At 61.2% G+C, this 21,470-nt stretch overlaps 4 protein-coding genes and 1 long non-coding RNA gene across 6 annotated transcripts in view; 1 reads left to right on the top strand and 4 right to left on the bottom strand.

The window, feature by feature from the left end:
• CPSF1 (cleavage and polyadenylation specific factor 1) overlaps window positions 1-3,045 on the bottom strand; it is a 17,438-nt gene extending 14,393 nt beyond the window's left edge. The window contains exon 1 of the mRNA XM_004697351.2: window positions 2,880-3,045. Coding sequence (XP_004697408.1) covers window positions 2,880-3,023 — 144 coding nt within the window. The 5' untranslated portion in view covers window positions 3,024-3,045. The remainder of the gene's footprint in view (window positions 1-2,879) is intronic.
• Window positions 3,046-8,483: 5,438 nt separating this feature from the next.
• SLC39A4 (solute carrier family 39 member 4) lies at window positions 8,484-12,362 on the bottom strand. The gene is made up of 12 exons (XM_045287999.1): window positions 11,810-12,362; window positions 11,319-11,603; window positions 10,861-11,053; window positions 10,526-10,710; window positions 10,271-10,442; window positions 9,877-10,049; window positions 9,622-9,771; window positions 9,476-9,550; window positions 9,326-9,380; window positions 9,048-9,200; window positions 8,766-8,953; window positions 8,484-8,693 (listed from the first exon to the last, which is right to left on the bottom strand). The coding sequence occupies exons 1-12, from the start codon at window positions 11,999-12,001 to the stop codon at window positions 8,565-8,567; spliced, it is 1,950 nt and encodes a 649-aa protein (XP_045143934.1). The 5' UTR covers window positions 12,002-12,362; the 3' UTR covers window positions 8,484-8,564.
• Window positions 11,879-13,828, top strand: LOC123521434. The gene is made up of 3 exons (XR_006679882.1): window positions 11,879-12,110; window positions 12,729-12,838; window positions 12,937-13,828. It is a non-coding gene; the product is annotated as an uncharacterized LOC123521434 (long non-coding RNA).
• Window positions 13,829-14,610: 782 nt separating this feature from the next.
• On the bottom strand, window positions 14,611-17,968 carry VPS28 (VPS28 subunit of ESCRT-I). Of its 2 annotated transcripts, XM_004697350.2 has the most exons (10): window positions 17,900-17,968; window positions 17,093-17,227; window positions 16,725-16,753; window positions 16,611-16,648; window positions 16,368-16,457; window positions 15,795-15,900; window positions 15,591-15,692; window positions 15,151-15,204; window positions 14,980-15,071; window positions 14,611-14,870 (listed from the first exon to the last, which is right to left on the bottom strand). In XM_004697350.2, exons 2-10 carry the CDS (start codon window positions 17,127-17,129, stop codon window positions 14,753-14,755), a joined length of 666 nt encoding a protein of 221 aa, XP_004697407.1. In that variant the 5' UTR covers window positions 17,130-17,227; window positions 17,900-17,968; the 3' UTR covers window positions 14,611-14,752. The 2 variants fall into 2 exon arrangements, with proteins under 2 accessions (XP_004697407.1, XP_045141991.1); XM_045286056.1 differs by lacking the exon at window positions 16,725-16,753.
• A 217-nt stretch (window positions 17,969-18,185) lies between these two features.
• TONSL (tonsoku like, DNA repair protein) overlaps window positions 18,186-21,470 on the bottom strand; it is an 11,983-nt gene continuing 8,698 nt past the window's right edge. The window contains exons 19-25 of the mRNA XM_045286699.1: window positions 21,317-21,395; window positions 20,724-21,025; window positions 20,469-20,640; window positions 19,933-20,108; window positions 19,541-19,614; window positions 19,129-19,262; window positions 18,186-18,437 (exon numbers count right to left, since the gene is read on the bottom strand). Coding sequence (XP_045142634.1) covers window positions 18,244-18,437; window positions 19,129-19,262; window positions 19,541-19,614; window positions 19,933-20,108; window positions 20,469-20,640; window positions 20,724-21,025; window positions 21,317-21,395 — 1,131 coding nt within the window. The 3' untranslated portion in view covers window positions 18,186-18,243. The remainder of the gene's footprint in view (window positions 18,438-19,128; window positions 19,263-19,540; window positions 19,615-19,932; window positions 20,109-20,468; window positions 20,641-20,723; window positions 21,026-21,316; window positions 21,396-21,470) is intronic.

Below are 21,470 nucleotides of genomic sequence, written 5' to 3'. Positions count from 1 at the left end.
GGGGGACAAACCACCAGCACCCCCAGAAGCAGCGGTCAGGAAATGAAAGAATGTGTTGCACTGGGCAAACCAGCTGCAAAAGATCTCTTGCTTCAGTGTCAAAAAGCAAAGATGGCACTTTGAAGACGAAGGTTATTTTCAATCGCCTCCTGTGCACCTGATCGCTGGATGGTGACGATGGAAGACGAGCAGAAGGATGCACCTGAGTCGCAGGGTTGCTGAAGCACATTAACTACCCTTTGGAAAGCCAGTGGGACCAATGGATCTGCTCCTCAGAAGGGAAGATGGTGAGACTCTGCCTCCTGGTGCCAGGAGGAACCAGTCCCTGGAGAAGGGCCTCGTACTAAGTAAAGTAGGTGGTCAGAGAAAAAGTGGAAGACTCCCTGAGATGGACTGAACAGGGCAGCAACAGCGGACTTCGCACGTAACAGTAACAAATTTCCACTTGAGGTGGGACAGGGCTGGGCAGTGTTCCATTCTGTTGAGCATGGGGTCGCTATGCGCTCACAAAGCTGCTAGTGGGTTCAAACTGACCACCTTTCAATAGTGGCCAAGCCTGGCACACTGGAGGCACTCCCTATCTCTCAGAAAGAGGAGTGAATCGACAGCAGGTGGGCCTTCAATCTGTTGGCTAAAAATCTAACAGTTTGTCATAAAAGCTGAGTGGTATCAGAAGAGAGATCATGACTGATGAGAGTTTTAAAAAATCACATGAATTTCTGGAAAATGAGCATGAAAACCAGCTCTAAGGGTAAGCAGTGACAGCTCCCTTCCAACACGGAGTTATGCATATTTATATGCAAGATCACTTTTTTAAAAATATCATTTTATTGGGGGCTCTTACAGATCTAATCACAATCCATACATCTATCCATTGTGTCACACATCTGTACATATGTTGTCATCATCTTTTCCAAATTATTTTTTCTACTTGAGCCCCTGGCATCAGTTCCTCGTTTTTCCCTTTCCCTCCCTCTCCCACCCTTCCTCACCCACGGACCTTGATAATTTATAAATTATTCTTTTCTTCATGTCTTACAACGACTGCTCTAATTTCACCCACTTTTCTGCTCTTCGTCCTCCTGGGATGGGGCCACATGTCGATCATCGTGATCGGTTGCCCCTTACTCCCCCCTCCCAATTTAAAAGATCACTTTTTCAATTCTGACTTCCATGAGAGTCAAATACTGACTTCAACACAGCTGTAGTTCAAAACAAACCAAGACGGCTGTTTTTATAACAAAACTTTCACAGTCACAAAGTTTACAGGAATAGATGCATCCTTTTCTATTTTGTCTGCCTTAGCAGTAGGAACAGCAATCCAGTAGTGTGCACAGTACAAACCCCACACACACACACGTCCCGGGGTAGACGTCCAGCGAGGCCAGCTTCTTTCAGCTGCAGGGCCCTCCGGGGTGCCAGCAGGGACTCTCACTGGACTGTGAGGGCCAGTCCACTCTACACTGCAGCCAAGATGGACAGGTGCACCCCACTACTGCACTCGGCAACCTCTGGCCTAGGCCTGGAGTTGGCTGAGAATACCCCCTGGTCCTCATCCCTTGGCCTGGATAAGTACAACACTCACTCACTCACACACACAAACACACACACACACACACACACACACACACACACACACACCCCTGCTAAGACGAGGCCTCCTGGGAGAAGCCTTCTACTCAGGCAGCCAAGCACCCCTGCATTTTCTCCATGGACAGGCAGCTTTGCTGAGACCCTCAGTCAGCCTTGGCCAGCCAAATTTAGTATACAGCATACCTTCCCATGCAGAAAAACATGGAGATGCTTCCAGACACACTAGAACAGCTTTAACACAGTACAACAGCAATCACACTAGTGTTTGGATGCTTGTCACATTAAGTGTCCATTGGTTTTCACAACCATTCTCTATCTTGAGTTTCTGCTGACATAGGTTTCACCAAGGTCGCTGGAATAGTCGGGCCTTGATAACCAGAGGGCTGCCTGTACTGGACTCGACCTTGTTCCATTAGCTGGGAATGTTCCCCCTGACTAAGCCTCAGAAAGACCGCTGTTCAGTTGAGTGTTAGCAACAGTGCCTCCTCCACCCACTGCAGGCATGCTGGTGACACACTGGGCTAAGCACCAGCAGCTAATGGAGCTGCTCAGCTGGACAAGGAGGGGCTCGGCTGGTTCTATAGATTCCCAGCCTTGGAAACCCAAAGTATGGGACAGTTCCACTCTGTCCTACAGGGTTGCTTGGGGTCAGCCTCTATGCCAGGGCAGTGGGCTTGGAGTTTGTGTTTTGTTTTCTGTTTTATTTCTTGGGGGCTTAGTCTGCAACCCGCCATGTGCTTACATGCCTGTTAAGGAATGCCGCCATTCTCCACCCCCACCCCCAGCCGCGGGGAGGAGGAAAGCGCTGGTACCAAGGGCTCAAATAGAAAGTAAATGTTTAGAAAATAATGAAGGCATCCTATGTACAAATATGTTTGGCACAACTGATGTATGGATCGTTATGGGCTGTCAGAGCCCCCAATAAAATGATCTTTAAAAAAGAAACAGGAATGCTGCCCCACCCACCTCTGTGTGCAGGTTTCATTTATCCCTGGCGCCTAGCACACTGGAGACGTTCATATTTACGTTTCACAAGGCGTGGGGGGGAGTGTGGCTGATGGCCTCCGGCCAGGCTCCGTGTCCGTGGGCGCAAGAGGCACTTCACTGCAGTACGGCCAGCAGGGAGCCGACGAGCCTTTCTAAAAGCGCCCTCGGGCGCTACCGTCTGGGAAACCCTCAGGCCGACTCGGCCCGGCCCTGCGGGGCTGCTGGGCGTCCGAAGCGCCAGGACGGCGGCGAGCGCGGCCTTGCTGGGGCGAGCTGCCCGGTCCCGGGCAGGGCCCTACCTCGGCGTCGCGGTTGAGGCGGTAAACGTAGAGCTGCGAGGTGCCGGCCACCACGAGGTTGCGCTCGCTGTTGCTGAAGAAGTTGCAGTACATGGCGAACTCCAGACCGGTGGGCGGGTGCGCCTGCTTGTAGACGGCGTACATGGCGCCGAGTCCAGGCTGCGCGGGGCCCAGGAGAGGGGGTGAGCAGGGCCGCCCGCACAGCACCCCTCGCCCCCGGCGCCCCTCCCCGGCCTCGCGCCGCCGCTCCCTTCCTCACACCCACCTACCCGGCCGCGGGAGCCCGTTCGAAGGGGACCCGGAAGAGCTACGAGCACGGCCCGACCGGCCCGGCAACCGAGCACCAAGGTTCCGGCCACCAAGGTTCCGGACTCCTGCGCCTGCGCAGCTCCGCCGCGGCGGGAGGGGCTTCTGGAGCGACAGCGGCCCCTGCTGGCTGCGCGCGGCGGCGTGGGCTCCCGGCTCCGCTCCGCGAAGCGCCGGCGGCCCCGGGTCCGAGCTTTTGGGCCCTCGCCCTTGCTAAGCAGGTGGTCAAGCACCATCCCCACCTCCATGCGGCCTGCTCTCCCCAGCCCTGCCTCCGCAATGGAGCCGCCCCACTACCCAGCCTCCCAACACAAGGGCAGGGACGGCCATGGGGGCCTCGCTTCCGCCGGGCTGAACTTTGTTCCCAAAGGCTCCGAAGCCAAGGTGCATGCACACACAGCACGTGATGGAGAGGGAGGGAGGGAATGGGCTCAAGTAGAAAGAAAATGTTTTGAAAACGATGGTGTACGGATCTGCTTGACACGATGGATGTGTATATGGCTTGTGATAAGACCTAAGAGCCTCCAATAAAATGATTTTTTTTAATGTGATGGATTTGCACACAGAATGGGGTATTTTTTAGCCAAAAAGGAATGACAAACGGCTGTCCTTGTCCGTGCGCCGGAACCCGTGGTGCCGCATGAAAGCAGTGGGGCATAGCAGGCCAGTCGTGCAGGGTCTCCTTGTTGTGAAACAGGAACTGGTAAATCCATGGGCGTCAACTGGTTAAGAGGTCGCCAGGGCCTGGGGATGGTGAGTGACCGCTAACTCGGTCTGCATGTCCTGCAGTCTGTTTGGGCCGGTCCGGACTACGCAGCCCCCATCTCCTCTCCGGCTCCTCAGGAGGATAGAACTGCAAGGCCCCGTGTCCAGCCTCTCGGGAGGACGAATGACTACTGACGTCCATCTCCTGCCCCAGCCTTCCAAGGAGCTTCTCTCCCCAGACCAAGGCTGTGCAGCCCTGCCCGGCACTCCAGGGAGGAGGGTGGCAAACACAAAGGCACTTCCCACGGAATGCAGCCTGACTCAAGGTCCTGCAGCTGCAAGCAAAAAATCTCCCTTCCTGTTGTCAGCGTACACCTCCCAGCTCCAGCGTTTTATATCTCCCACCGCCTCACGGACAAGCTGCGACTGCCCTGACCCAACTCCGGTCTCGGAACCGCCCAGGAGCTCAAGATGCCTGTCCCTCTCTCTGCTCTCCCCTCCCTTCCCTCTCGGAGCTCTTTCCCTGCCCGAAGAAAGCCGCTCTGAACCTCACGTTCTTTGTCTCAATCGGATCTCCACTCAGTGTCCCAGTGTTGACCTCTCACAGTCGTGAATGCCGCTGAAATGTTGCTTTAAATGTCGATTCCGTCTCCCATTACTGGTCTGCCTTTAGTGGTTCCAACCGGTATGGTAGTGGTCTGCACGTAATTATGATGCTGGAAGCTATGGCACCGGTATTTCAAATACCAGCAGGTCACCCAGGGTGAGAATGTTTCAGCTGAACTTCCAGACTAAGGCTGACTAGGGCCAGGCAGCCCCTTTCTGAGGGATCCACCTGCTTTCAGCAGGCCATCGTCTGAGACAGTGCCAGATTTGCTCCCAATATGCCCAGGGAAGAGCTGCCTCCACAAACCTTAAAAATGTGGATGGAACAACGTTTGCTTGACCTTCATTGCTGATGGGCACACCTCAAAATGAGAGGAAGCGCGGAATGAAGAACAAGACACAAATTGACACATGCACATCTACGTTTATGGAGGTACTTTCTGTAATAGCCGAAAGATGGAGACACTCAAACGCTACAGAGGGCTGGGTAAGTCAACTCTGGCGCAGCATCCATCCGAGGGGAGGTCGTACACCATTCAAAACAAGGACGAATCTGTTAAACGACTTAAAATATGGATAACGTTGGAAAACAATAAGCTCTGCAAAGTTAGTCAACCTCAAAGTTAGAAAGAAAAATGGTTTTCACCCCAAAGGATGAAATGTTAAAGACTAAGGAGGCCAGAGGCAGGGGCAAGGGCAGGGAGAGGCAGGAAACTGGAGGGAGGAGCGGGGGATGCGGACCAAGGAACGCATGGGTGAAGGGTCTAAGGACTGGGTGTGGCTTGACCAGATGGGCTGTGTGACTACACAGAGCGCACTCTTCTCCGCAACTGTTACATCCCACAAACCGCAGGACACAGGTGCACACACAGGCAAAATAAACATGAAACTTTACCTTTAAAAACCAGAGAGAAGGTCACAGCCTCTGTGGGAGATCCATAATCGTTTGTCAATTTGAGGATTAAGACTACCGGGGTGGAGTCTAGCTTGTCAATCAGATCATAGCCAATGAGGCCTCTGTGTGGGCATGGCCTTCTCTGAGAATTCTGGGAAATCGGCACTTCCTCCTCACACCCTGTGAGGCATAGCAGCTGACAAGACACCTGGACCCACCCTTATGCAACCCTGGGAAGCCATGCAGAAACCGCTGCCAGGGCCAAGGCTGAGATGTTTCCAATGCCACTGGATCCAAAGACTTTCTACCCACTGGCCTGTGGTCGTCCTGCATTCGGCATCATTGCAGAGACCCCTCCCAGCTGCATTCTCCCACAGCCCTGCAGCATGTGCCCATAGAGCCTTGCCCCTGGCGGGCCTGCAGGGTCCACTGCTGTCCCAGCCATCCCCAGGGGCACCCGGGCCAGCCCATGCTGGGAGTGGACGGATTGGGTTTAGGAGAGAAGGTAAGACATCGTGGGCCCGGAGGCCGGTGTCAGGTCTGGTGACTCGGACGTGGTCCCTCCTGTCTAGTTTGCCTTAGTCGCCTGGCAGAGGAGCCTTCTTTGCCAACTGCTCCAGCACAGGTGGGCTCAACAAGCTGCCCGTCAGAGTGACCCCTGGAGGCACGTGCCCTTGTGGTTCAGCTTTGGCCTTGCTGCGCTTGGCTTGTGGACGTGGGAACCTAACTCCGTGTCTGTCGGGAAGCCAGGGAGCTCTCCCTGTTATTCCTGACTGCTTGCGACCAGCGTTTGGAGTGTTTGGAGCTTGTAGCCCAATGGGAGGCCGGGGCTGAAAGCAGTGTGGCTAACTACTGCAACAGTCGGGTGGGCCAGATCCTCAGTCCTCACCCTCACTGCCAACTTGTAGCAGCCCTGTAGGGCAGGGTATAACTAACTGCCCCGGTGGGCTTCCGAGACAGTAACTCTTTATGGAGGTAGAAAGCAGCCTCAGCTGTCTGCCACAGAGCCGCTGGTGGTTTCAAACTGCTGGCCTTGTGGTTGGCAGCCCAACACGTAAGCACTACGCCATCAGGGACCCTCAGATCTTCAGTAGTGGGACAGCAAGCTCCAGGCCTCAGCTTGATGATGTCTGCTGGAGGTGTGGCCTATTTCATCTCTATAAATAGACTGGAGCATTGGCTCCCTCTTCTTCCTCGGCCTGCCTGGACCCTGCATCTGATGGGGTGGGGCCAACAGCCCACCATGTGGTCAGCCGACCTTGGTAGCTGCTGGTGGCCTGGCATGCTGCCTGCTGACATTAGAGCCCCTTGACTGTTTCCACCGGTCTCCTGCTTCCTAGAACTCTAGCCAGCAGCAGTGTGAGCTGTGAAGGGCCTTCCGCTTAGCATCTGACTCACGGACTGGAGTCAGCGTGAACTTGCTGCTCTGCAGCGGTGCGGACGCCCTCTTGGCAGGCATTCTGCCCCCGATGGACAGGTGCACATGTCACTGGGCTGGTTCCCCAGGGCCGGCACAAAGAGCTAGGGGACCTGCTAGGCATCTGCCACGTTTAGCCAGTCAGGTGCTGCTGTGTGCCCTCCTACTCCTTGCAGCCACCTGGTGACGACGATAACTCAGGGTGGCTTGGTCCTGACTCCTATCCAGACCACCACACAGCCAGGTAGGCAAAGCCTCAGAAGCCAAACTGTACCTTTTCCGCTTACACTTATGTACCTGTTAGGTAGCTAGATCTGGGACAAGGGGGTCGTCCCTCCCATGCCTGCACAGGTGCCCACAGAGGAGGTTGGGAAGAACTCAGGCGACTAGTGGACCCTGACTGAGCATTTCAAGTCCCCATGCTGGGGAGAGACACATCTGGGCGGTCCAAACTGGGCCCAGACACATGACAACACCCAGGTGGGCTCAACCCAGCCAATGGGGCCAAGCAATACCTTCAGCCACGCCTCCCCAGCCAGAGGTCTAAAGTAGCCTGGAGGCACAAGGCTGTCCCTTTTACCCTGCTCCTGGTCAGGGGCAGGTTGGAGGGTGGGGTCCCTTCCCCCTCCCCTCTCAGGTGCACTCTCTGGTCCCAGGCCTCTTGCCCTTTCTTCCTAGACCCCTAGGCCCCTGGGACCCCTCCCCCAGTTCCGCACACGTGGGTGCACTCTTCCAGGAGTTGCTTGTGTCCAGGTTCGAGCGCCAGCTCAGCACGCTTCCCTGAAATAGCATGTTCTCTTTTGAGACTGTAAAACCTGAAACTTGTCCCATCCTTTGTAAAAGCCCACTTGGGTTACAAAAGGGGCATTGGCGTGAAGTCTTGGTGAAGCCGAGAACTGAGGTCTTACCCACTGGAGAAACCTTACATAACTATCCCAGCCCTGGACCCGTAGCTCCATTGTCCACAGTGATGCTGTGGCTGGCCACCAGTGTGGCCTTGTGACTCCCACTAGTCTCTACCCTGTGCCACGAACTCCAGCGCTGGGCACACCGTAGTGTCTCCCTCACCTGGAAGACAGTCTTGGTCCAATAAGGGGCCCTGTAGTTTAAAGTAAGGGGCCCTGGTGGCATCATTGCTTGCACGCTGGGTTGCTAATCAGCCGGAACTCCCCAGCTGCTCTTCTGGAGGAAGATGAGGCTGTCTGCCCCTGCAAAGACTGACCGCCGCGAAACCCACAGGGGCAGCTCTGCACTGTCCTGCCCCAGGTCTTCCCCCACAAGCATTGGCCGAGGGTTTGGTGACTGGGAAGCTGGGTCTGAAGTCCTCCTCAGACTCCTCCTCCCACCTCCTTTCTCTGTTCGGAAAAGGCGTGCGGTGACTAGTGCTCTGGCAGCCCCTTTGCGTCATGAGGGCGGGTATAGGGTGAATGGTGTCTCTCCGAAATCGATGGATGCTGGCGTCCCAACTCACCACCTCCAGAAGCTGGGGACGTGGTTTTATTTGTAAACAGGATCATCCGCAACCGATGCGGTGAGTGTGACCAGTGCCCTCACCAGCACAGAGAGGGGTCGGTCACCAAGAGGACCTGGGCAGAGTGAGGAAGACAGCAGCCGCCTCCAAGTCCCCCCTACCCCACCATCCCACCACCACAAAGGACCCCGAGACCAGGCCTGGTGCTGGGAACAAGGCTTCTTTATTGAGGCTGGGCGGCAGCTGGCAGGGGCTCGACTCGCCTCGGGCTGTAGGGGTGACTGGTCACAGCATGATTCTGTCCTCGTACAGGGACAGCAGCAGCAGCACTGCCCAGCCGCCCAGCAGGCCGAGGTTGTGCAGCAGGAAGAGGAGCCAGGGCCGTGGGTCGCGCTCTCGCAGCATGGCAGGAAGCTGGGGGCGATGGGTCGGTCAGCTCTGCCCCTGTGGCCGCCCCCCAATCCGTGGCCGCCCGCCCCCACTCACCATGTCGCAGAGCCCCACGTAGAGGAAGAGGCCTGAGGCCACGGCCAGGATCCAGGTGTGGCTGTGCTCGCCCACGCCCGTGGCCAGCGCCACGTAGAGGCCCACGAAGGCGGTCAGGGCTGAGACCAGGTTCAGCAGCAGCGCGCGCCGCACCGACAGTCCGGCGTGCAGCAGGGCTGCGAAGTCCCCTGGGACAGAGTCGGGTCTCGGCTGCCGCCCAGTGCCCTGCAGTGCCCGCCCTCCCTGCGCTCCCTTTGCCCCCGGCCGACGCCGCCCGCTCACCGAGCTCGTGGGGCAGCTCGTGACAGAAGACTGCCAGAGAGGTGGCCAGGCCGGTCTTCCAGGAGGTCGAGAAGGCCGCGCCCAGGGCTAGCCCGTCGGCGAAGTTGTGTACACCATCGCCCAGAGTGACCATATAGGGCAGGAGCCGCAGTTCTGTGTGTGGGGTTTTCATGGGCTGGGGTGCACAGCCCCCACCTCCCGTGCCCAGCCCTCCGCCCACGGTCCACACCAAACTGGACAGGTGCCGGTGTCAGCAGTCTAGGTGCCCCGGTGCTCACCTGGGTTGAGTTTCCGGGGCACAGGGCTGAGCAGGTCAGGGTTTCCCTCAGCCACCTGGGGGTGGGGATCCGTGGAGGTGAGGCTCAGGCAGGGCATGGACATGTGGGAGGGGCGGGGTCTTGGGGCTGGGCATCAGGATGCCAGCTTACCAGGTCTGCCCGCGAGCCCTCCTGAGACCGCTGGTGGGGCTTCAGCTGCAGGGACATGCTGTGGCTGTGGCCCTCCTAGTGGACAGAGGCTCAGACTCTGCTTTCCAGCCTCTTCCTCCTGCCCACCCGCCAGCCCCAAGCCTGACCTCTGGGTCCCGGGGCAGCAACAGGTTGAAGAGGTTCTCAAAGAGGAAGAAGGCGTAGATGCCACCAAGCATGGCCAGGAGGCACCAGGTGTGCTGGGAACCGAGGGCAGCCCCCCCGTGGCTATGGTCCATGCCATGCAGCCCCAGCACCTAGGGGTGGAGTGGGCGGGGGTGTCCTGGGTCAGACAGACCGCTCTCCCTGCCCAGAAGGGCGTGCCCTGGGGCAGAGTGAGGGGCTGGTTGGCAGGAGCCCACCTGAGGCATCAGGTGCAGAAGGGCGTCTCCGGTGAGCGCTCCCACTGCCATGCTGAGAAGGGTCTGGATGGTGTAGTGGGTGGTGGCAGGGTGGCGGGCGCAGAGCAGTAGTGCCAGGCCCAGCATGGGGAGCAGGCAGATGAGCAGTGTGGCCAGGGAGCTGTATAGGTACGCTGGGGCGGGGCCAGGGCCGCTTGCTGTGCTCCTGCCCTGCCCGGGCCCAGCCTCTGTTCCCCTGGGCTCCTTTTTGCCTCAGCCCCTCTCATCCCTGCCAGGGGCCTTGAGACACCCCCCCACCTCCCAGGCCCAACATCATCCCCCCTGACCCACACACTGCCAGCGCCCTAGGCACAGACAGGCAGAAACAGATGGGGTGGGGGGCTGCCGCACTCACTCTCCATGTGGCTGAGCTGGGTCTGGGTCTGGGGGCTGTGCTGGGGGCTGCAGGCCCCACTCAGCTGCTGCTGCAGGAGGGCAGGGCTGAGCCGGGCCCAGGCCTCTGGGGCCACCCCGGCCTGCTCCGACAGCCCGTACACGGCCATCACGTCCCTGGGGCTCAGGCACACCTGGGTGACAGGGCAGGGTGGGATGCAAGGACTGCACAGCACTGTAGTGCCCCCTCCCCAGGATGCCCACACAGAGGGCTCACCGTGTCCCACACACTCAAGCTGCTGTTGGGGGTGGCAGGGGGCACAAGGCCCTGGTGGCTCCATCTCCCTGAGGCCCCTCTGTCCAGGTGGCGGTGATCGTGGTCGCTGAGGTCACTGTGGTCCTGGAGTTCCAGGAGCTCCTCCCCTCCACCCACTCCTAGGCTCTGCATCAAGGTGGCTAGCTCTGGAAAGAGGGCATAGGCCGTGGCCAGCACATCACATCTGCAGGGCACGGCTGCCTGGGTCCTCCAGGAAAGGGATGCGGAGATGCAGGCTCCGGGGCTGGACCCTTCTCAGCCCGGCCCCGCAGCCCCACCCAGCCATCAGGCCTCACCAGGCATTGTGATGTTGGGGGCCTCGCTGGTGTGGTGCCGGAACACAAAGTCCACGAAGTACTGGGGGGTGGGCAGGGCGTGGAAGCAGTCGCCGCTCTGGACGTGGTCTAGGAGGGCGGCTAGGGCCGCGCCTGGGCCCCCAGGGCCTTCCACCGCAGCCTCCTCCAGCAGCTGAGGCACCTCCACGCAGGCCTGCGTGAGAACAGCCGCTATCCCTGGTGGCTGAGCCGGAACCCCAGCATGCTGTCCACCCGCTCGAGGCCCCAGCCTCCCTGCAGTCTCCCCGGCTCTGCGCCCAGGCGGGCTTGGCCCCGCCTGCTGGTATCTGTGGCTCCCTTTCCCAGCTGTCTCCCCTGGACGCTCCCCCAGAGAGCTTGGAATTTCCCCAAAGGCTCTGCCAGATGTTGTCCGTCTGGGCCCGCCCCGCCCTTCCTCACCGGGGGCCCCCAAGCTTCACCTCCGCAGTGGCGTCCTCCGTGCCCGCCTGGGCCTGGATCTTCCTGAGCAGCTGGCTGAGGCCCAGGGCCAGGGCCGTGGGGCCCTCAAGTGTGGCCAAGAGGTGGTCGGCATGGGAGCCCCAGTGGCCAGCCTGGATGTCCTCACAGGTGCCGTGGGGGTCGCTGAGGTAGAGGGCAGCCGCTGCACTGAGGCGGGCTGCGTCCCTAGCGTGCAGGACCAACTCTGAGGGGAGCCCTGGTGACCTGGCCCTACCCAGGGCCAGGGCATCCTCCACGGAGAGACACTGCGGGCGGCAGAGGGGCAGGTGGGTGAGGGCCCCCAGTTACCTCCACACCGACCTACCACCCAGGGATGGCGGCAAGGGCACTGGGCTGGGCCCACCCGCTCTGGTGGCCTCCCCCAGGCTCCAGCCCGCCCGCCCCCTGGAATTTGCCCAGGGCCCTCTGCTGGAGGGTGTGGGGGGGGAGGGCCAGGGCACCAGGCTGTTACCTTTCCACACGGCCCAGAGGCGCAGTGCACACGGGCCGCTAGTGTATTTAACAGGCCGCCCAGCGCCTCCTGGTCCAGAGTGCCACTGCCCGATGTGAGCATGGGCAGCAGGCGGGCGGGCGTCGCTGCTGCCCGCACCACCAGCAGTGCCCCGAGCAGCAGTGTCCAGCGGAGCTGGGCCCCGTGAGCCATGCGCAGGGCCTGCACTCAGTTTGGGACGAGGTGGTGTCCGGTGGCTGCGAGCAGAGAGCTGCTGGGGACAGACTGAGGCTGAGTGGATGGGCCTGGCAGGGCTGCTCAGGTATTTTCTACAGGGCTCTGTGATTGGCTGCGAGCAGTGACTTCAGGTTAACCGTTCAAGTGGCAGAAACGCCCAGATAGTGTGTGTGTGGGATTAGGGGGTGCTTGGCCTTTGAGGGGGCAGGGTTCCTCTCCTCCACTCCAGCCAGGGCCTCCAGATACCCCCACTCCCTAACCCCTGTAGCCCTCTGGGGCTTGGGGACAGAGGTGATGGCCCTTCCGGGGACATTCCTAGCCACTCCCTCCGAACTTTCCTGGCCCAACCACTCAGTTTCTCCATGGGGGTGGAAGGCCTCCTCCAGGGCGGGTGGGGCGGAAACAGGCATGCTCCTGGGGAGAAGCTCAGTGCCCCCCCCAGCTCTCCAGGGTCAAGGACAGGGCCTAGACAAGCAAGCAGGAGGGAATGAGGAAGTTTGGCCATCCACCTGTGGGCAGTGCCCCTGGTCAGGCCGGGCCAGGGGCAGGGGCCCGGATCTTGCAGAGGAAGAAGGGAAGAAGGCTGGGCCAGCACTACCCACTCTACCCAATCACTCCTTGGCCTTTGTACCCTCGGGCCTTATCTCTGGCTCCCGATTCTGCTGAGTCCCCAGGTTGATAGAACTCTGTCCCGGTGCTGCAGGTCTCAGGAGGGCCTCGCCTCTTGACACCTTGGTCAGCCAGGGACACAGGTGCCATCACACATGCCCCTTGCCATGCCAGCTCAGCCAAACCCTGGCCCCAGGCCCTGAGGTGCGCAGGGGGGCGGTTGGGGCGGGGGGCGGCTGGGTGTTTGCCCTGGGGCCCCTGGGCTGGGTGGGAGGACTCTGTCCGCTGGACCTGTGCCCAAGGTGAGGCGTGGCACTGAGGATCTCAGCTCCTGCCTGGGAAGCAGATACCAAATGTCCTGGGCTCTGGGCCTTCTCCAAACGGTGCGTACACACACGGAGACGCGCGTGCCATGTACACGCATGTACGGGCAACGCACAGTGGCCCTTCGGTCAGTAACACAGGCAACCTGACATGCAGAGATCCACGGGGAACTGCTGGGCAAAGGTGGGGCAAGATGCCAGGACCTGGCAGTTGATCGGTGAGCAGAGGGAAGCCCCCCCCTCCCCAGAAAGGCCAGTGTCCAGTGCTGGTCAGCTGGTGTGACCCTCCCACTTTGCTCCCCTCCCCTGGGCATGCCTCCTTTTGTCACCCACCCCTCCTCTGCACTTTGAGCTCCGCCGCACCTCCCACCTCACCTCTCTGGCAGCCTCCCATCACCTTTCCAGGCCAGGAAGACCAGGTCACCTCAGTCCCTGGCCCCCTTCCAGCTCCTCCTCAGGCCCACTCTGCGGTGGTCCTCCTGCAGCCCCTGCAGGGCTTTCCCTCCCTCATCAGCCCCGTCTTGCCCGCCCCACCCATTTTCTTGCCCAGCCCTGCAGGCCCTGGGACCCACGGACAGCCTGACAACTGCACCTCACACCAGCTCTCTCTCTACATCCAGCCTGTCTAGCCAGCAGCTGGACAGCGGCCTATGACCTGCAGGCCCTCACCTTTACCCAGGTGCTGTGCATGTCAACACTCCCTCCATGCCCCACCTCCACCCCACCAGCAGCCTCTGGATGGACCTGTCAATCCCTTCCTGTCTCAAGTGGCTTCCCAAGGGACACCTGCTGAGGAAGCTACACACTGCCCACCTGCCTGCCGGACCCCAGTGGCTAGACCGAGAAAGAAAAACACTTTGGTGTGAACACATTCAGCCTGTGGTGTGATGTCGCGTCCTATCTCCCTTTCCTCATGTGGGAGTGATGGGGCACCCAGCCCTAGGAAGGGGTGGTGGTGGTGGTTAGGTCTCTCTTGGGAGAGATACCTCAGTCCTTGGCTTCTTGAGAGAAAGAATTCACGCCGAAGCCTGGTTTGTGAGCCACGTGAGTTTATAAAGGGTAGACGAGGCACAAATGTGGGGAACAGTGCCCGGCCACGCTGCACTGTCGGAGCCGCTGGGAGAGGGAAAACCCCTGGCTTTTCCGGCCGGGCCCCCGCTTCCCAGTACCTGCCCCCCATTGGGAGGCATGGTTGACAATGCCGGTCGCCGACCCCGTTGACTGAATCAAATTCACCAGGCATAGATGGGCCAATCCAGATGCACCCCCCATCTAGGCGTACCACCCCTTCCTGGCCGGGAACTCGAACCTCTGGGCATGCACAATGGACACCCGTCCCTGTGCTAGCTACCTAATAGGCCAAGCCTCGTGTCCACTGCACAACCAAGGAGCCAGCGCCTAAGTGGGGGCCTGGGATGGGTAGCTGTGGCTTCTCGATGGAAGCCACACCTGGCTCAGGTGTTCCGGAAATACAGCTGCCAACACGGAGGCTGGCCCTCAGGTGACCGGCTGTTCCCCTCATCTGGGCCTTCCTGGTACAGCAACCGTGTGAAGAACTTAGGGCAGTGCTGGCTGGGCCCTGCACCCATATCGCCTTCCAGGATATGGCCAGGCCCGGAGGGTAAAAGAACTGTAGAGACCCCACAACACAGGGAGAGACCAACATCTTTATTGTGGTGGGTTCGGGGCTCCCAGTGAGGCCACAGGCAGTGAGACGCACAGAAACAGGCTGGGGCGGGCATGGCTGGATCTCGGGGGCGTGCAGGAAGTGGGGTCAGGTGGGCATGGCTGGATCTCAGGCGTGCAGGAAGCGGTTGAAGGCATTGTAGGCCGATTCTAGGTCAAAGAGCATCTGGCGCACCTGGGAGTCGTCCAGTTCATCTGAGGCCGACATGCCGCTCAGGGTCTGCAGCCTGCGGATGGCACGTGTGTGTGTGTGCTGCAGCCAGGGGACAGTGTGGTGATGGCAGAAGTTCAAAGGGTTGGGTGGTGCCCACTAGGGCAGTAGCGATGGGCACTCACCACTGGCTGACCGTCTGGCGGCCCTCAAAGTCAGAGGGCAAGTGACTCATGCGGTGCATGGTCTCCATCAGCTCGCGAAGGTCAGGCTGGATCTGTGACAAGCGACAACACTGGTGGGACCCTGCCCTGGGCACCCTGCCTCGCCCCATCCCCACAGGAGGCAGCAGTCACCTCATCCATCGCTCGGATCTCGAGCCGCAGTTTGTCCATCACCGTGATGAAGAGCTGGGGAGTGTAAAGGGCCACCATGTTTGCCTAGCCCTTCCCCTTCTGGGCTCCAGGCTTGGCCCGGTCTACACTGAGCCCTCCTCACAGCACCTGCCCCCCACACCTCCTGAGGGCATCTGTCTCAGGGAGCCAACAGCTCTGTCACTCATCCCAGCCACAGTGGAGGTAGTGGGTGACAGCGCCCTCCCCCAAGGATAGGACAGGTGTGACCAGAGGTTGCCATGGGGTGTAACCCGTGCCCATCCCGTGGGCACCCCAAAGAACAGTCCTCCCATCTGCCTGGAGACCCTACCCAGTCCCCTTCCCTCTGCCAACAAAGCATGGTCCCACCCAGCTCAGGAAGCTGCAGGTGGCGCCATGGGGTGGGCGGGGTGGGCACCCACAGAGACAACATCCGCGATGCAGCGGTTGAGGTTGCCCTTGTCGTCCTTGATCGTGATGGGTCGGTCCTCCTTGATCCTCTCCATGGCCAGCGGGCAGTCTAGCTGCAGGGAGGGGGTGGGTACTGGGCCTCAGGGCATGATGCCTGGGCTGGTGCCCCCCAACCCTCCCACCCAACATGTGGGAGCTGAGGACCCAGAACTCACGCGGAACTTGCGGCAGAACTCATCAATGGAACTGATCTCTGAGCCCTGGACCTGCCGGAAGGCGGCTTTGTATTGGACCAGGAGCCGGGAGCAGGCAGCTGTGTACCTGGGAAGGAGGACTGAGTAAACTCACAGCTGGCCAGGCCCCTGGGACCACTCACCCAGAAAGAAGGGGACCTAGGTGGCAGGTTAGAGGAACTGGGAGCCTTCACCCCAGGTCACCAAGAGCTGTCCAGTGAGAAGGCTTGGGGCAGATGTGCTACAAGTGGGCGGGTTCTGGGGAGTGGGCCTCTGCCCCTGGCCTGGGCGTGAACCTCACCACCAGATCACAGGATGGGGCTATCTAGCCCTTCCCCAGAGCAGCAGGCCTTGGAGGCTGCGTGAGCCCTGCTTACAGATGGGGGCTCCAAAGGGAACATGGTGGGGTGCATTCCCCTCCTCTGGCATCTCTATCGGTAACGCCTGCCGGAGCCTTCAGACTCCTGCTCCCACTTCCCTGGCCACTGCGGCCCTGCAGGCAGCAGCTGGCTGGCCAGAGGCCCTGGGCAGTGTGCCGTGCCCGGGGGAACTCACTCGTTGGGGGTGACACAGTCCTTGATGTACGCCTTCTCCAAGGCCTGCATCGTCTTCACCACTGCGAAGAGCTCCGCCATGTTGTCGTACCTGCAAGCAGGTGCCGTCAGACCCTACCCACGGAGGGCGAGGCTGAGTGGAAATGGGCTCTGCCTGCTGCCCGGCCCGCAACAACGGTGCCCTGAGCACTGGCCTCCCTGACTCAGATGGGGGGGGCGGGGGCGGCGGCAACCCTTGACTCACTTCTCTCGTTCCCGGGCATTTTTATACAGCTTCACTTCCTGTGGAGAGAATGGACAGCGTGTCAGTCTGTTGCCAAGGAGGCAGAGCAAGGCCCCGAGGAGTGGCTGTACTCACCTCATACAGCTCGGGCTTATTCGCAGGAGCTGAAAGAAGGCAGGCAGGCTGGCAGGGGGCCGAGGAGGCACCCTTCCACCCCCGACCCCCTGCTCCAGGCACAGTTCTTTGCCATCTCCCAAAGAACCGCAGGGGCTGGGAGATGCCCCCTCATCAGCCTGCCAGAGGACACTGGCTCCCTGTCACAGATCCCGAGTCCCCTCACCTGCATAATGGATAGCAGCATCTGGTGTGGGCACCAGGACGTGGCACAAGCAGGACCCAGGCTCCCTTGGGACTCAGGACACCGAGGTTCTGGCCAGACTCAGGCCTGCATTCTGGCTACCCCAAGGTCCCGAGAGCCTGGACAGAGCTCCGGTTACACTCACCTCCTAGGCCTGGCGTGGCGGAGATCCCGTGGAACATGCTGGAGGCTCCAGCAGGTCAAGCGCAGCAGAGATCCGGGGAGCAGGGGCACTAGATTCACCAGGGGGCCACTCAGAAAGGCTCCAACCAAACAGGGCCTTTAGGGGGGCAATGGGCCAGAGAGAGACTTGCATCAGGGGTGTCCCCTAGTCGGGGGTGGGGGTGGCTGGAGCTGGGGCAGGATGTGGACCAGGAGTCTAAGGCTGGGAGGAAGGGTTGACAGCCCTGCTTCCAGCACTATGGTCAGGCCTAGAGAGGGGCAGCCCCAGGTGTGGGGGTCTTGGTTTGGCACGAGAGAGGGCTGGCTCTTCGGGTCACCGTGCGGCGAGCTGCTGCAGCAGGAAGGTTAAGAATGGCCTCGAGTGAATCCAAAGACCTTTCCCCTAAAGGGGGCGGGGGCTGTGTCCTCAAATTCTGAGGAGGGCGGACGGGGGAGGGTGAGCCGCGGTGGCGAACCCCACGGGGTGCGGGGGCACTCGGCGAGTTTCCGGCCAGGAGACGAACCACCAGGTGAGTCTGCGACCACCGCCCTGCCGGCAGTGGTGGCGACACGGGTCGGGAGGGCAGGACACTTGGCCTCTGGACTGCGCAGGGCTCGGGCTGACGGGGAGCGGGGCCTGGGACGCCCAGGGGCTCCGCGATCAGCCCCAAGTGGACCGGCAGGGTGCAGTCCCGCCCTGGAGGCCTCGGAACGGGGCAGTCCGGCGAGGGACGGGTCCCATGACTACGCCCCCGTCAGAGGCCCTCCCAGCCCACGCGACCTGAGGTACCTGGCGGGCTCGGCAGGTCGGGGAGATGGCGCCAGGGGCGGAGATCCCGATCGACTGCCCGGCGCGCGCCTCTCCAGCCTGCGCACGCGTACGAACGGCTCGCTCGGCGCTCGCCTTGCACGCCTGCGCCGAGGGGCGGGGCAGTTCAGGCTGCTGGCCACGCCGGCGCCTGGAAACAGGGGCGCGAACCCAGCCCGCTCCGGAGCGCCACCTCCCGCCCAGGTTCTCAGGGATTTGGACTCCCAGACCGCAGCGGGCCACCACCCCACTTCAAACAGCCAGGGCAGAGGCAGCAAGCTCATTTATTGAGGGCTTTGAAATGTCCCGGCAGTGGAGCTGGCTGGTCAGAGGCACCGGTAGAGGAGTTTGGAGCCCCGATCCAGCGTGCACGCGCTGCGGTCCGAGTGGCAGGGCAGCACCTGGCGCAGGGCTGCCGGGTCCTCAGGGGTGAGGCGGCGGGTGCACAGCTGCAGCTCCTGCACGTGCTTGCAGATCTTGTCCCAGAGCCCCAGGCCCAGAGGGCCCTGGACTGCGCAGCCTGTGGGGCAGCAAGAGCAGGACCTGGTGTTTCTGCGCCCTGCCACAGGTCCCAGGGGGCTCCCACGCGCGTGAGCTTAAACCAGTAATGCGGCAGGAGGAAGGCATGCATAAGTGCTCGGGTAAACCTCTGCCTCATTTTCCCATCTACGAAGGGTGTAATGTAAATGGTGCCTGAGCCTCTTAACTGTGGGTCCCAGTTGGTCCAGGAACTAGACTGCCGACATTTGGTTCTCAAGTCAGGGTGCCTCTAGCAGGGTAGGGCCCTGAGAGCTGGGTGGTTAGGAGTGGACACCAGGGCTTGGGCCCATAGGGAACAGCCCTCAGCAGAGTGCAGGTGTCTCAGCACTGGGTCTCCTGCAGGAGGCAGCCAGGGGGTCCCCCATGTATACTCCCCACAGCCCCTTGTTCTGGAGATGAGCCCCGTGAGGCAGAGCCCCCTGGGTGGGCTGCTAGGCAGGCAGTTCTCAGACATTCTTGGGGTAGCAGTCTGTGCCCTCGTGCAGCCAGGATGAGAAGCTACACATGGTCACAGCAGTCGCAGCTGGGCCTCCCTCTTCCCACCCTGGATCAGATCAGGCAGCAGGCCAGAGGTTGAGGCCACTCCCCGGAGCTGCCCACCCCCGTCCCCCGCCTGTCTTGGGGGTGCTGGAAAAGGTGCATCAGTGGCAGGGGAGGGCCTAGGCCCTCACCTGACAGGCTGAGGAAGGTGAGGCCTTGGAGCCGCTCCTGGAGGGCAGACAGGAGCTCTTCCAGGCCGGCCCTGCTGATGTTAGGGTTGGCAGACAGGTCCATCGAGACCAGTGAGGGGCAGGCGGGGAGACATCTGAGAGGTCCATGGGAGAACAGTAGTCAGTTTCCTGGGCCAGAGCCTCCTAGCTCTTCCCTGGCCAGTGCTGCTGGGTGTCAGGCCCAGCTCAGGTGCCTGCTGATGACCTGCTAGAGCCAGCCAGGGCGCCAGTGCTTTGCTGCAAACTGAGTGACAGGGGCAGTCCCAGGGAAGAGCCAGGAGGAGGGGGTGCTGGGACACAGGGTAATACAGAAGTGGGCTGCAGCCTGATCTCAGGGTGTTCATACCCCTCTATAGCCCCCACACGGTGTCACCTGCTCAGGTCTCTTGCCGCCTTGTCATCCAGTTGGTTTCCAGACAGGCCCAAGTGTGACAGTGCACAGCCGTCCTAAACACAGCAGCAGCAGCAGGGGTGGCCAGGTCACCAGGGGGCCATCGCAACATTGGGGGAGGAAACCTGGCACCCCAGCCAGAGGGGAGCCCGCCCCCAGTCTGGAATTCAGAAAGGCTGGAAGTTTCTGCCCTCCTAGGACTGAGTCCAGCTCAGCACACCATGAGGAGATGTCCAGGGTCCCCAAGAGCCCTGGGACCAGCTGCTGGGCATGTGGGTGGGGATGCAGCAACCCCTGCAGCTTTTCTTCCCGCTCTCCCCCACCCACCGGCCTCGGGATCTCATGAACAGCCCTGGGCGCCTGGACCCCCGTACCTGAGTCAGATACCTGACCACGGGCTCCACGAGCCTTGCATCGCCCTTCCTGGAGGCCACGGAGCCGAGCTCCAGGTGCAGGAGGGAGCGGGAGGGCAGGCTGGCCAGAGCCGGGGCCAGGGCCTGGGCACCCAGGGCATTGTAGGACAGCGACAGTGTCTTCAGGTGCTCGGCACCTGCACAGGCCAAGGCCTCTCTCAGCCCACGAGAGTCCCAGCCCCACCATGGACCTCCTTATTTGGGCTGGGAAAGTGGGCCTGGACTGGAGGGTGACTCTGGAGCCAGGTCTCCTGCTACCCTGAGTAACCCCTTGACAGGAGGGGCCAGGCATTAGCCTGTGGTGGTACTTTAGGCCAGGGGTGGGGTGGGGGCAGAGTTGGACACTGTTCTGTCTGCAGGAGCCTCCTTGGACAAGCTTGCCCCTCAGCTCCTGACACAGCCTGGCCACTCTGCAGCCTGGGCTGCCTCCCAACGGGAACACTGGAGGTTCCACACCAGGCTGACCCATACCCGGCCAGGTCCTCTCCTTGCCTCACCTTGGAAGGCCCCGCCCAGGGCTGCCTGGTGGCTGAGGAAGGTGCTGGGGCCGAGGCCGCAGGCCTGGAGGCGCAGGGTGCTGAGCATGGGGCAGGCCCGAAGGAGAGAGGCCAGAGCTGGGCCGCAGCTCTCTCCCAGGGGGTTCATGCTCAAGTCTAGCTCCTGCAGGCTCTGCACGAGACACAAACCAGTATGGTCTCCAGAGTCCAGCTCCCTCTCCAGGGAGCCCACCCCAGGCCCTGCTGTGGCCCTACCTGAGCAGCAGCCTGCTCTGAGAGGCCCGAGGCAAGTTGGCGCAGGCCGGCCGTGCCCAGGTGGTTGGAGGAGAGGTCGAGGACGGCCAGCCCAGGCATGGTGCCCAGGGTGGCCAGCAGTTCAGCAACACAGGCGTCTTCCAGTCGGTTCCCAGCCAGCCGCAGCTCCCGGAGGGCGGCGTGTAGCTTTAGGGCCCGTAGCAGGGGGGTGAGCTGAGCCTGGCGTAGAGCCAGGGAGCAGGCGCTGAACGTAGGGCCCGAGCCTTGGCGCTGCACAGCCTGCAGCACCTGCGGGTGCTCCACTGTGGGGGATACGGAGTCAGCAAGTGGCCAAGCCCCTCACCTCTCCGTGCCAGGCTGGCTCCCCATCAGCCGGTGCCCGATCCCCACTGTTCAGGCCTCAGGGAGAGTTGCTCAGTATGTCCCCGCAGGTTTCGGCCCCCACACCCCGACCCGGACTGCCTGCCTTCCTTCCTCGGGACAACCTGAAGGCAGTGCTCCCTCCACCCTCCTGCTAGCCCCTGCCAGGCACCAGTCTCCCGCCACCCAGAGAGGCCTGCCTCACTGGGTGGGTGTCCTGAAGGAGGCCTCACCTTGCCCTAAGCTCTGGCAGGCCTTGTGGTACCGGTCAGTCAGTGGGGGCAAGTCCCACGAAGTCACCTGAGCCAGCACCTAGGAGGCGTGGTCAGCGAGCCCCCATGGCGCTGGCCGGGACCCCCACTTGTCCCCCACCCGCCCCCCCGCCCC

The sequence above is a fragment of the Echinops telfairi genome, unplaced genomic scaffold (assembly GCF_000313985.2).
Source record: "Echinops telfairi isolate 266 unplaced genomic scaffold, ASM31398v2 ScPeMD7_1;HRSCAF=3_0, whole genome shotgun sequence".
Classification (NCBI taxonomy): Eukaryota; Metazoa; Chordata; class Mammalia; order Afrosoricida; family Tenrecidae; genus Echinops; species Echinops telfairi.
Note: the sequence above shows the minus strand (reverse complement) of the source record. Positions and strands in the feature narration are given on the sequence as shown.

Excerpts from the sequence above, each read along its gene's own strand:
- VPS28 (XM_004697350.2), bottom strand. The coding sequence starts at position 17,129 with ATGTTCCACGGGATCTCCGCCACGCCAGGCCTAGGAG. Across the intron at positions 16,649-16,724 it reads ATAAGCCCGAGCTGTATGAG|GAAGTGAAGCTGTATAAAAA; the intron begins GTGAGTACAGCC and ends TTCTCTCCACAG. Across the intron at positions 16,458-16,610 it reads AATGCCCGGGAACGAGAGAA|GTACGACAACATGGCGGAGC; the intron begins GTGAGTCAAGGG and ends ACCTGCTTGCAG.
- SLC39A4 (XM_045287999.1), bottom strand. The coding sequence starts at position 12,001 with ATGGCTCACGGGGCCCAGCTCCGCTGGACACTGCTGCTCGGGGCACTG. Across the intron at positions 11,604-11,809 it reads CCTCTGGGCCGTGTGGAAAG|TGTCTCTCCGTGGAGGATGC; the intron begins GTAACAGCCTGG and ends TGCCGCCCGCAG. Across the intron at positions 10,711-10,860 it reads CCCCAACATCACAATGCCTG|AGCTAGCCACCTTGATGCAG; the intron begins GTGAGGCCTGAT and ends CCCTCTTTCCAG.